This window comes from Grammomys surdaster, unplaced genomic scaffold (genome assembly GCF_004785775.1).
Source record: "Grammomys surdaster isolate TR1022 unplaced genomic scaffold, NIH_TR_1.0 146, whole genome shotgun sequence".
NCBI lineage: Eukaryota > Metazoa > Chordata > Mammalia > Rodentia > Muridae > Grammomys > Grammomys surdaster.
Window position 1 is genome coordinate 16311800 of NW_021604604.1, and position 13128 is coordinate 16324927.

At 41.6% G+C, this 13128-nt stretch overlaps 1 protein-coding gene across 1 annotated transcript in view; it reads left to right on the forward strand.

Annotated features, from left to right (window-relative positions):
- The window catches only part of Itih5 (inter-alpha-trypsin inhibitor heavy chain 5), a 94715-nt gene that overhangs the window by 37726 nt on the left and 43861 nt on the right, over positions 1 to 13128 (forward strand). Inside the window, exons 6-7 of the mRNA XM_028764931.1 lie at positions 10552 to 10721; positions 11569 to 11685. Coding sequence (XP_028620764.1) covers positions 10552 to 10721; positions 11569 to 11685 — 287 coding nt within the window. The remainder of the gene's footprint in view (positions 1 to 10551; positions 10722 to 11568; positions 11686 to 13128) is intronic.

Genomic DNA, 13128 nt, shown 5'->3' on the forward strand with positions numbered 1-13128 from the left:
TCTCTCTCTCTCTCTCTCTCTCTCTCTCTCTCGCACATGCACACATAAAAAGAAAGAAACATAAGAAAGACTAAAAGCAGGGGCTTTACCCTTGCCTTGGTTAACTGGCCTGGTTGATGAGAACTGAACCCCTGATTCTGGCTCACTACAGTGTTTTACAATGAACATTTTCTTTTGCAGCTGGGTGTACAGAAGTTATAAAAAAGAATGATACAGTAAGTGAATGAGTAACAGTTGTCTGTTGTCCATGATACATAATCAGGTGCACGTGCAACTGTGCAATGGCAGTGTGTTAGGTGTGTGCATCAGCAGAAGTCATGAACTACACTATAGTTTTAGAAGAATGACCACAGACCACAACATCTGTAGGTGACAGGAGTTCTTCACCTTTGTTATAATCTTTACAGAACCACTGCCACATATGTACATGGACTGTCACATGCTTCATGATTATTATGTAGCATTGTTTGAAATGGAACCTAGCTAGGTGGGATGAATGTTCTTCCAGATATGCACTGAGGCACATATTTCAAATGTGTATTAGTTCAAGGGCTTCCTATTCCATTCTCCCTGTGTGATGGTTAATCTTCATTCTCAACTTGAATCCCCTTGGAAACAACCTCTGTGTGTATCTATGAGGATGTTTCCAGAAAAAGTTGAATCTAGTGGGAAGATTTGCTCCCAATGTGGGTAGTACTATCTCATGAGCTGGGCTCCCAAAAAAGAAACAGGCTGAGCACCAGCACTCATCTACCTCTGCCTCTGAGTCTGGACAATCACCTTTCTATTGCTGTGAAGAGTCTACATGGTCAAAGTGACTTATAAAAGAAAATGTTTACTGGGGGTCCTGGTTCTAGAGGGTTAGAGTTATGATCATCATGGCAAGAAGCATGGCAATAGGCAGGCAGGCAGGCAGGCACAGCACCGAGGCAGTATGTCTTAGTCAGGGTTTCTATTCCTGCACAAAAATCATGACCAAGAGCAAGTTGGGGAGGAAAGGGTTTATTCAGCTCATACTTCCACACTGCTGTTCATCACCAAAGAAAATCAGGACTGGAACTCAAGCAGGTCAGGAAGCAGGAGCTGATGCAGAGGCCATGGAGGGATATTACTTACTGGCTTGCTTCCCCTACCTTGCTCAGCTTGCTTTCTTATAGAACCCAGAACTACCAGCCCAGAGATGGCACCACCCACAATGGGGCCTCTCACCCTTGATCACTAATTGAGAAAATGCTTAGAGCTGGATCTAATGGAGGCATTTCCTCAACCAAAGCTCCTTTCTCTGTGATAACTCCAGCTTGTGTCAAGTTGACACACAAAACCAGCCAGTACACAGTAGCTAAGGGCTTATATCCCAGTCCACAAATTGGAGGGATAGAGGCAATAGCTACCTGGGAATGGCATGTCAAAGCCCACTCCAGTGATACACCTCCTCCAACAAGGCCACATCATCTCCTAATTCTTCCCAAAGAATTCTATCAACTTGCAGACCAAGTATCCAAATATATGAGCCTGTGACTCCTATTCTGTGTCCACCACAGTGACCAACCAGTTTGTTCTCCTGATACCCCAACTCCCCAGTCATGGTGGATTGTACCTTCAACTATCAGGTAAAATAAAATTTTTGTTATGGAAATGAGAGAAATAATTAGCACACCACGATTATAATTTTATCTCTTAATCAGCCTTCTCTTCAGCTCATAGCACTTGACCTACTGCCTGTATCAGGATTTCTTCCTGATTTTGTTTATTTCCTTGAGATAGTGTGGAGGTTTGAATATTCTTGGCCCATGAGAAGTGGCACTATTAGTAGGTGTGGCCTTACTAGAGGAAGTACATCACTCTGGGGGTGGGCTTTGAGGTCCTATGCTCTAGCTCTGCTCCATGTGAAAGAGATTTTTCTCCTGGCTGCCTAAATAAGATAATATCTGCCTTGTTGCCTTTGGATCAAGATGTAGAACACTCGACTCCTCCAGCACATGTCTGCCTTCATGCTGCCATGCTTCCTACCATGATAACGGACTGAACCTCTGAAACTGTGAACCAGCCCCAACGAAATGTTTTCCTTTATAAGACTTGCCTTGGTCATGATGTCTCTGCACAGCAATAAAACCCCCAAACTAAGACAGATAAGCCCTTACTCGGAGCCAAGGCTGGCCTCAAGCTCAGGATCCTCTTTCATCAACCTCTTTAGTGTTGGGTTTACAGCTGTGTACTACCATGTCCAGCTTATGATTTTAAATTGTGATTTAATTTCATGGTATGAAATGAACTCACCCTAAGGATACAGTTCATTGCGTTTGAGTGTTTGCAGGGTTGCACAACCATGCACAGTCTAAGTTTAGAAAACTTGCATCACTCCTGAATATCTATACCCATGTGCAGTCACCCCGTAACCACCTCAGGCCCAGCATGCACTAACCTGCTCCCCGTCCTTTAGATATCAGGAAGATACCTTCAAAACAATAGTATGATCCTCATGCTTAGTAAAGGCTGGGAATCACCACTTCATGCTTCCCAGCAGAATTTAGGGGCATCGACCATGCCAAGATTGACAGATAGAAGCAGCTCTTAAATGAGGCAACATTGTTCTTGGGTTTCATGGGACCCTCACAATATTCTTGGCTTTAGATCTTTTAAAACAATGTATGTGTTCACAATTTCAAGCACGTATCCTATACTCTCATCGTAGTCTCTCCACCTCGTATCCCCACCTCCTGCTGGAACTCTTCTTCCCAACCTTACTTTAGAACTTTATTAAAACGGATGTTGTTCACCTTCTTACCAATAGGCTTTTTACTCTTGGATTCAGATCAACTCAAAATTGCTTACCTTCCCCATAGAAATCGCCTCTGGCCACTGCAGCTTTGACTCAGCACCACAGGCACTAGAGATGGAGAAGCAAAGGATCCGAGCCGTGCTGTTTTGACTTTCCTGTAGTCCCCCAAACTGAGTAGCTTAGTTAGAAAGAAGAGAACTGCTAAGTTATAGCCTCATTCCCATTTGCACTGGAAGTTGAAGCTATTGACTTTTTTTGAGAAGCAGGTAGTTGTCTGACTGGAGACCAGTACAGCGTCATGTTCAGAAAGGTTGAATCAAAGCTATCTTTGAGTATTTATGTGTCATTCCCTTGAATGCCTTAACATCTGACTTTATCTTTCGCTGTCAGGTCTCTTGAGATTATATTTTCAGTCCCTGCCATAGTACTCGACATGGAATGGATGCTTGGGCAGTTTTGTTCTATCAATGAAGGAAGAAATAGCTTTGTAACTAAGACCTGTTAAGTTTTTAACAGCTTAGCCATGGAGAGACTAGAGGGTGGGCTTAATAATTACACATTTTGGTTCAGAAGATATTAGCTCAAAAAAAAGGAAAGAAAAAGAAAAGAATCTAGATGAAATCCCTTTGCTAGGGTTGCTGGGTAAAACTTTGATGCCTACATACACTTGGATTGTGAGTAAACCACGGGTTGCCATACAACATTCTGAACATACTAAAAGCTATCCTCGATTTGTCTAAACTTCAAATGGAAGCGGACATCCTGTATTTTGATTTTCTAAATCCGGCAAGTGTCCATTACTAAAGGGACCCACTGTGACTCACTACCAAGCCCCCAGGGTTGATACTCCTCCTCTGGATCCAGCTGCTGAAAGGCAGCTGGAAGGCCATAACATTGCTTGACCTTGGTGAAATTTCTGAACTTTTGCCAGGAAAAACAAGCAATTGTTACGTGAAGTTTTTCAGTGTTGTTTAGCTCAGAAGTGACTCAGGTGTGAATCATTTTGGCTCCGGAGTTGGTTTTGTTTTGCTTCTTCACATTGTCATGGTAGCCTGTGTTACCTTCTTTGTTCTGACTATAATTTGATCAAGGCCATCTATGAACTGCATGCTTAGATATGAGTGTGTCACTCAAGTCCAGCCTTCTCTCTTTAGTTGGATAGTGAAGGACTGCCTGTCTTTCCTGCAGGACTTGGATTTTTGGTTCTTTGTTTCTTTGATTCTCCTAGTGTGTGACGTGCTTGTCACTGTGAGAATGAGACCACCAGTCATGATCATGGTTAAAATCAGAGTGTCCCCTGCTATATCCACCTGTGCCGGCTCATAAGCAGCCTCTTCAGTTCTCTTGGAACGCCGCTTTGTCTACCTGCCCAGCCACCCATGGATGTGACAATACCTTCCTGTTAAGTGTTTGACATATATGAGCTTCCTCCACATTTAAATATGGAAAGCTGAGACTCAAAAGTGTATTGTCTGAGGGAGGAAGAAACTCGACGTAGAGAAGAAAGCAAACTTGTTAAGAAATTTGAGCAAACACCCCATAACTATAAAAAAGAATAGACATCTTGAGTTGTAATTTTTTCATTATTCTTCTCTGCTTTATGATGCTGTCATGTTTATACAGTACTTTCTCCGAAAAGGAAAAATAATCCCACACCAACTGCATTAGTTAGTTTTCTTTAATTGCTCAGCCCAATAAAGATACAGTGTAAAGAGTGAAGGGCTGATTCCAGGCTACTGTTCAAGGGGACACGCTTCCTTGTGCTGGGGAAGGCATGGAAACAGGGGTGTGAAGCAGCTGACCACACTGCATTCAGAAGCAGAGAGCGGGTGTTCGGCTCACGTAGTCCCTGGTATTCAATCTGAGACTTCAGCTCATTCGATGGCCCATACTCAGGAAGGCTCTTCTCATATCCGTTAGCTCATTATGGATAAGTCCTCAGACATACCCAGACATTTGTCTCCTAGGTAAGTCTAGATCCAGTGAAGTTGACAATTAATAGTAACCATCACATCAAACATGTGAGAAAAATCCTTTCCAAAAAACAACAAAAAGAACAAAAACCCCAACCCAAACCAACCAACCAACCAACCAAACAAACAAACAAAAACTCAAAAAACAAGAAACAAAAAGAACCTTTATTTAATGAGAAATTTGCAAAAACTAATCAGTTTCTTCTTGTTGCCTATGCTTGATTAATTTTTTTATTTCAATGTTGATTTGCATGATTTTTGTCTTTATTGGGACAATCAAATTGCAGATGCCCAGTTCGTCACTTTTGACAACCCTAAATTTAACAAAGGTCCCAGGTCCCAGGTCCCAGGTGAGGAATTTTTATAAATAAACCATCTAATCTCTTTTCAAGGGAAATGAACAGGCAGTGTTTGTTTAGAAATCCTTTTGTAAAAGCCCCCAGGTATTGGCAGCTTTGGGGTTGACAGTAGCCAAACTTGACACTGACAGGAAACAGAATCTAGGCAATCCCTCCGCCCGTCAGCTCTCAGGATAGTGGCTTCCACCAGTGTCCCTGAGTATGGTCCCTTGGCTCCTACATGTTTTCACCTTTAGACACTTTACGTAGTAACTGGCATTCCTCCAGCATTTGCAGATGTGCAAAATAATGTCTATTTATGAATAGCACCCACGGTCTAGCATAAGGCCATGACTGTAAGTCTGTGTGCTCTAAACTTTGCCCTCTTTATATATAATATACATCATATTTACAGAGGCAATGTGTGTTTTGTCTTCACAAGATAGAATCAAATAGATGAATATGTAATAGCATTTGTAAGTATCAATTTCTTTAGAAAAAGTTATGAATCCTCACTTTAGGAAAAAATATTCATGCATCGATATGAAAGCTCTGCACATCCTTTTGGGGGCTATCTGGCAGCAGTTAACTCCACTGTACTTTATAAACGTTATTCTTTACGTAGGCACACTTAAATTCCAGCTCAGTAATGTTCATAAATACATGCCAGACCTTTCAAATTATTGTTTTTACCAGTGCACAGTGGTATAGAGAAAACTGTGATTCCAAATGAACACTAGTTGTTCTCAAAGGATAGGGTTTTTTTTTTCTTTTTAAGTTGTCTTTTTTTTTTAAAGAGTTATTTATTTTATGTATGTGCTTACACTATAGCTGTCTTCAGACACACCAGAAGAGGGCATCAGATATCATTTCAGATGCTTGAGAGCCACCATGTGGTTACTGGAAATTGAACTCAGGGCCTCTGGAAGAGCAGTTGGAGCTCTTAACCACTGAGCCATCTCTCCAGTCCCAGGTCTTTTGTTTTTGTTTTTGTTTTTTTTTAAATTGGACAGAGAACAGGACATGACTCCAAAAGAAAGAGAGGGGAGTGTGATGGTTAAGCTTCATCATCAGCTTGACTGGATTTAGAATCACCCAAGAGACACACCCCTGGGTTTGTCTGTGATGCTGCTTACAGAGTCCTTCCCTTGAGGACAGACTCTTAAGTCTGAGTGTACTCAGCACCGTCCAGTGGGCTGGGGTTCTTGAAATCAAAAGGAGAAAAGGAAAAGGCAAGCTGATACAATATGACTGGCTGCTTTTGTCTCCTTTGCTTGGAATTCCCGCCACGATGGACTGTGTACCCTCACACTGTGACCCAAAATGAAGCCTTCCTTCTGTAAGTTGCTGTTGCCAGGCACTTTGTCACAGTTAATAGAAAACTAAGGATTGCATGAGCTATCATGTATTGAACAGCTAATACATACCAGGTGACTTGATCATATCTTACATATGTGATCTCATTAAGTTATACCCATGATGCTAGGATGGTGGTACTCCAGTTGCCCGGATGTAGAACTGAAATGTTGAGTCAATGATGTTGAGTCTGTGAAACACCAGAGACAGCTTTTTTTTTTGCCAGCAAATGTCAATATCCATGAAACTTTTTTTTGGATACTTTCAGCATTTAAGAAATGTATATATGTCACTTGTGTACTTTCTTTCACAATATCTTATATTTTACAATATCTTTCTAGATATTGTATTTATTTATGGAAGTTTTAATACTGAGTGGATTAATCTCTTCTTCTAGAATACAGCCAGTGTCCTACATCAAGTAACTAGCTCAGTTACTTGGGTTAAAGCTCCTGAGAAGAGCTACATGGCTTCCATGGGCAATACTCTTTTTGCTTGTAAAGCCTGATATTTGCATAGGAGGACAGCCTTGTGGGAAGGCTGGTGACCCGAGAGAAGGAGTCCAGGCGTACAAAGAGCAGCTACTAAAGTTTCTTGAGGAGGGACAAGATATAGTGTCCTCCATTGGAGTAGCTGTCACAGGTCACTCCTTCCCGTTCACCAAGTGGACAGAAAACAAGGAGGAGGAAAATAAGCAAGGCCTCTTGCTAGACACGTATGGCAGTTGCTTCCTTCTTCTAGGCAGCTTGTACACTCTTCCTTTGCATTCCTTGTCTTTAACACACAGTGAAGGATACTCACTCAGTGAAGGAGAACACACTCACTAGACCTATGAATTACTCTGTGTCAGTCAGCACTATGAGCCCTAGTTTAGAACAAGGAAAAGTCAATAGTATTATGTAGTATTATTTTGCTTTGGGGTTTAGGTGAGTAGCTGGAAGTCTATATTAATGGAATTATCAGATTTCTTCTTCCTCTGATAAATGGGGGGGTTATTTTCACTTTTCTTTTGTGTGTGTGTGTGTGTGTATAGATGTGTGTATACCTGTGTTTGTGCATGGGAAGGTCATAGGTCTACTGTTCTTCTGGTGTATGCTTTATTAAAAAAGAAAAGACAGAATTTCTCATTGAAATTGTAACTCACTGATTGACCATATTGGTTGACCAGAGAGCCCGGGAATCCCCATCTCACGTCTCAGAACTGGCATCACAGGCACTGGGTACCATGTCCATCACAGGCACTGGTTACCATGTCCATCACAGGCACTGGGTACCATGTCCATCACAGGCACTGGGTACCGTGTCCATCACAGGCACTGGGTACCGTGTCCATCACAGGCACTGGTCACCGTGTCCATCACAGGCACTGTGTACCATGTCCATCTTCTTACACGGGTGCTGAGGATAGGCACTCAGGTCTTCACGCTTGCACATATCATCTCCTCAGCCCAGAACACGTTAATATCCTAAGGATAGGGTGGTGGGTTGAGTCCGAGTGTGGAAGAGCTTGCCATGCAAGCCTGACAATCTGAGTTTGATCCCTGGAACCCCAGGTTGAAGGGGACATCTGACAACCTCCTCATGCATGCCATGGTTCACCTGTGCAGCCATATACAAGGATAATTTTTAAAAGATTCTGCTCTTAAGTTGTTCCCAATCATAATAGAAACTCTACCAGGTCACTTTTACTCTGTGGCACTTAGTGGGTGGAAGCCAGCATCCGGAATTAAGCTTCTTGGTGAAGAACCAAACAGAGAAGCCACCCACTCTTTGGACATATGAAATAAGCCCATTTATATGAAAACTCATGAATTTTCATCATGAACGGACAAACACCAGAGGTCAACAAGCAACAAAACTTGTACGCATGCTTTCTTGTGGTCTGTATCAAAGAACCCAGTCAAATGAATCCTGAAGAAAGAAATGATACTTTTCAAATCCCCAGGGCTTTCATTTTGTTATGAGTGTATTAAGTCAGGGCACTTGTAAGGAAAAAAAAAAGAATATTTATGAGAGAGACTTGGAACAAGATAAAGTAGGTCCATGCTGGTTAAGGAGATTAAAAAGACTGTATTGCTACAGAATGTTGGTATAGGTGTACTTGCATACAACACAGGCCATGACTATGTTCTGCATTTAAGGACGTTCCAAGGCATTGCTGATGATGCTCTTCTAAGACTCAGACCTGATTTACACCATCTGGCAGGTGACTCTTCCAGGGAGTACTTGGACATGCCTAACAAAGTGAGGGGGGACAGCTGCTTGTTCCACCAGAACAACTTTTTTTGATTTAACTGATGTGGCATGGCAAGTGCTTCCCAGTAAATCTACCCCTGGTCTTAATTCTGCCAGCTGGAACTTCTCTGGATACCCTAATCCCCATATAAGTGGCTATGCACACACATTTAGTCCAAGGAAAAGAACAGAGTGGAGTTCACTTGGTAATGTAGATTGTTATGTTCCATGCCACAGTTTGTTTAATGCATTCAGCTCCCAACAGCCATGGATAAATAAATAAAATAGAATAAAGTGCATATAATTTATGTGTGAGTCTTGCTCAGTTATGTATTAGTCAGAGTTCTCTAGAATCACAGAACTTATGGGTAGTTTTATATAGTAAGGGAATTTGTTGATAACTTACATTCTGTTGTCCAACTTCCCAACAATGGTCAGCAGGACCTCTGAATGGAAGTCCAAGGATCTAGCAAGGCAAGCAGGAGAAGGAGAACTTCCCTTCTTCCAATGTCCTTATGTAGGTCTCCAGCAGAAGGTGTGGCCCAGATTAAACATGTGTACCAACACACCTGGATCTGGGACTTGTTTTGTCCAAGGTGACCTTGAATTCAGAGATCTCCTTGTTTTAGTCTTCTGGGATTAAAGGCATGTACTACCTTGCCTGAGCCTAAGCTTTTCATGATCACTGTGCCTAAGCTTTTCATGGTCACTGTGCCTCAAGATCAGGATCACAGGTGAGCCTTCCAATTCTGGATTGTAGTTCATTCCCGATGTGGTCAAGTTGACAGCCAGGAATAGCCACCACAAGTTATATACACATATACACATTTGTATATTTACACTAAGTACACCCATTTTACTATATCAAACACAGGACATAGCCCTTCAAACTAAGAACACCCATTGTACATCAAACTCAGGACACTTCCGTTCAAAGAATCTTTTGTATTCTTTCCAAGTTAGGACCTTTCCTTCCAAAAGATCACCTGCCCTACTTCAGTTGCCTTTGGATAAGTTGTGCTTGACTTTAAACTCCATGTAAGTGAAGAGCAGAGAATATTCTCTCCATGCTCTGACGCTGTGCCTCATCATGACTGCCAGCATCGTTGGTAGACTTTCCATCAGGCTTCTTACATTTTGATAGTTGTATAACATCCTATGTGTGACGTGCCTATAATGTCCTATCGAATTCATCCTTCTACTTTGAAAATGCTTACGTTTGACAATGACAAACCTGATGTGATGTTTTTCACAAACTAGAATGGTGATAAGTACAGTGTGTCACTAGGTCTTTCCAAGATGATGACATTGGTACTACTATTATTGTAGTTTACAGATGGCTTGGTAGCCTGTGTGAGGGCTCACATCTAGCACAGTGGATCAGTACCTGAATACAAGTTCTTCTGACTCAGTGTGATGGTTAATACTGTCAACCTGACAGGCTCTAGAATCACTCAGGAGACAAAACTCTGAATGTCTGTGAGGGATTATCGAGATTAGATTTATTGAGGTGAAAAAATGGTCCTAACTATGGGTGGCACTGTCCCATGGCATGGAGTCCTAGACGGAATAAAAATAACAAAGTAAGCTTAATATGGTGTTCATCTCTCTGCTTTCTGACCTTAGTGGCAGTGTGACCAGCTTCCACTCCATTATGGTCTTTCATTTGCTCAAATTATGGACCAAAATGAACCCTTTCATTCCTGAGAAATTAACACAAATTCTTAGAAGATACGAGGAGGAAGTCAATCTCCAATAGAATGAAGTTTAACATCCTGTGTCTATGCAAAAAGTGCATTCTTTTTCAAGAAAACTCTTTACGAAGTCTTTATGATTTCAGCTTCCTGCTGTATTTGTTTATTGCGTGCAGGTGACATGGGTCCTCCTCCTTCTACTCTCATCAACCAAAATGAAACGTTTGCCAAAGTCATCTTTAAGCCTACTGTGGTCCAACAAGCTAAGATTGCCCAGAACGGGATCTTGGGAGATTTCATCATTCGGTATGATGTCAAGAGAGAGCAGAACATTGGTGACATCCAGGTAACGGCTCCCATAATGCTCCCATGATCCCATGGAGCTTGATCCTTTCTCTTCAATTTCTTATCAACAGGTTCCAATACTTAACTAAAGTGAAAGATCTTTCCAGTTCTTAGTGAAACTATTTAAACCCCAATACGTCTTCAAAGAGCCTACTGATGCTCCCCTTCTGGCTGCTGAGGGTACCTATTTCGTGCTTCAGTAACCTGGACAGCAAATGAAAAAAATCTATAATATAATTTTCCCTGTGGTGTTTTAGATGAGGTTAGAATTTTAGCACTTCTTCAACTTTAATTAAAAGAGACTGTTCCGTGGCTTATTTCCCTTCAGGTTGTATTGCACCAGAGACAAGGTGGGAATATTAAACTGAGCAAATGTGCAGAGAGAATGCAGACAACCTTGATATGTCACCATGTGAGATGCTTAGTAAAAATAGATAGTGTAAGAAGCAGGATTCTCAGGAAGCAAGGTCAGAGGAAGATGTATAATTAGAGCGGATGGCTTGTCATGGTCAATGTATCTCTATACTCATGTACACATTTTATATTTGTTTTAAGGTAATGCAAATTGAACCCAGGGATCTACACATGCTCAGCAAGCACTCTGTCACTGAGCTGTGCCCCCATTCCATGATGAATACATTGAAAATAGATAGTTCTACTTTATTATATTAATTAACAGCTAATTCTCTTGGAAGGATCAAGACTGTAGACAACTTTGTTCTTGGTGTGGAATGTAGCCCTGGACTATGTCACGCCATCTTTGTCTTCTGGAAGTTCCAAAGACTGTTCTAGTAATCTCTTTCCTTTTTCTGAAGGCAACTTCAGTTACTTCATTTTTCCTCCACCAGGTTCTAAATGGTTACTTCGTGCACTACTTTGCTCCTAAAAACCTCCCTCCTCTACCCAAGAATGTGGTCTTCGTGCTTGACATCAGTGCCTCCATGGTGGGAGCGAAACTCCAGCAGGTGAGTCAACTGCCTGCCCAGTGGTTGCTCATGCTTTTGCCTCAGAAAGTGATCTGCCTAAATTTTGACTTTTGTTCTCTTCGTGGGAATTATTTACTGGTGTCTGATTTTGTGATTTTTCTCCTTTAGTTTAGCTTTCTATAGTGTTAGAATAATGGCTTCTTGAATATTTTTCCTGAGAGGTTTTCCTTACATACTCTATGAGTTTGGGGATTCACCAGTGTGAGAATTAGCTTTCACTGTCAATTGCTCATGATCTAGACTCACCTGGGAAGGGAGCCGCAGCCAGGGTTCCTCTGTGTGAGGTTGCCTTGTGGTGGCATGTCTAGAGAATCTTTATTATGTTAACTGGGTGAGAAGACTCCCTCTCCACTATGGGTAGCATCATTCCCTAGGGGATCCTGAACTGTCTAAGAGTGAAGAAAGGTAGCTGAGCACTCACGTGCATTCATTTCTACAAACACTAAGTTGATTTGTAACAGTAAGACTGTTCTCCATGCACTAAGGGGCTAAGGGAAGATGATCAGTGAGCTGCATTAGGGAAAATAGGTTCCTTAGTAACTTAGTAACTTGCCAAGGACAAGTCTTTAAGGATAAAAGAGATGAAAGTAATTACAAAGAATAAAAACAACTATTTCAGGTAAAAGAAGATTTTAAACTTGTTCTACAAATTAAAAACAAAAACAATAAGTGACTCAAAAGCTGTATGCAGGAAAAAGATAACTTTATCATCCATAAACAGTGAGCTTCTCCAGACCAGTAAGAAACAAACCTGCGTAAGAAAGGGAACAAAGGATGTAAGACAGTCCGTGAGAAATAAAAATTCACCAAGGTTATGAAAAGAAGAGGCAACCATATTAACAATCAAAGAAAGGCTGTTGACAGGATTTGTAGAGTTCTTGAATCTTAGCATTCATAAAGTTCTGGTTCAGTCTCCAGCTTGGAATAAAGAGGATGTGGGGGTACATTCCCATGATCCCAGTTCTCAGGAGGTGGAGGATCAGAAACTCAAGGTCATCCTTGACTCCATAGGAGGTTCCATGACAGCCTGGGATACATGAGAGCTTATCGGGAAACAAAAACACATGAAAGAAAACAACATAAAAAAAGTAGCAAAATGGAAAAATGTTCAGTCAGTCTGCTGTTGCCACCCCATTAATACCATGAGGCTGAAACTGCTCAAAAGGCTCATCTTGCGGTGCCTGAGTGAATCCAAGACCAGCCTGTTTTAGGAGATAGGGTCTCCACTTCTGACAAGATGGTGGTCAAGGATATTCTTGCAGATAAGAAGGGTTGCTGTCAGCATGCAAACCCAGCACTTTAGGCAGAGTGAGGCTTGGTGGGGTGTGGGGGGGTGTTTGTGAGTTCAAGGCCAGCCAGGGTTTTATAGCATAACAGAAAGAAAGAAAGAAAGAAAGAAAGAAAGAAAGAAAGAAAGAAAGA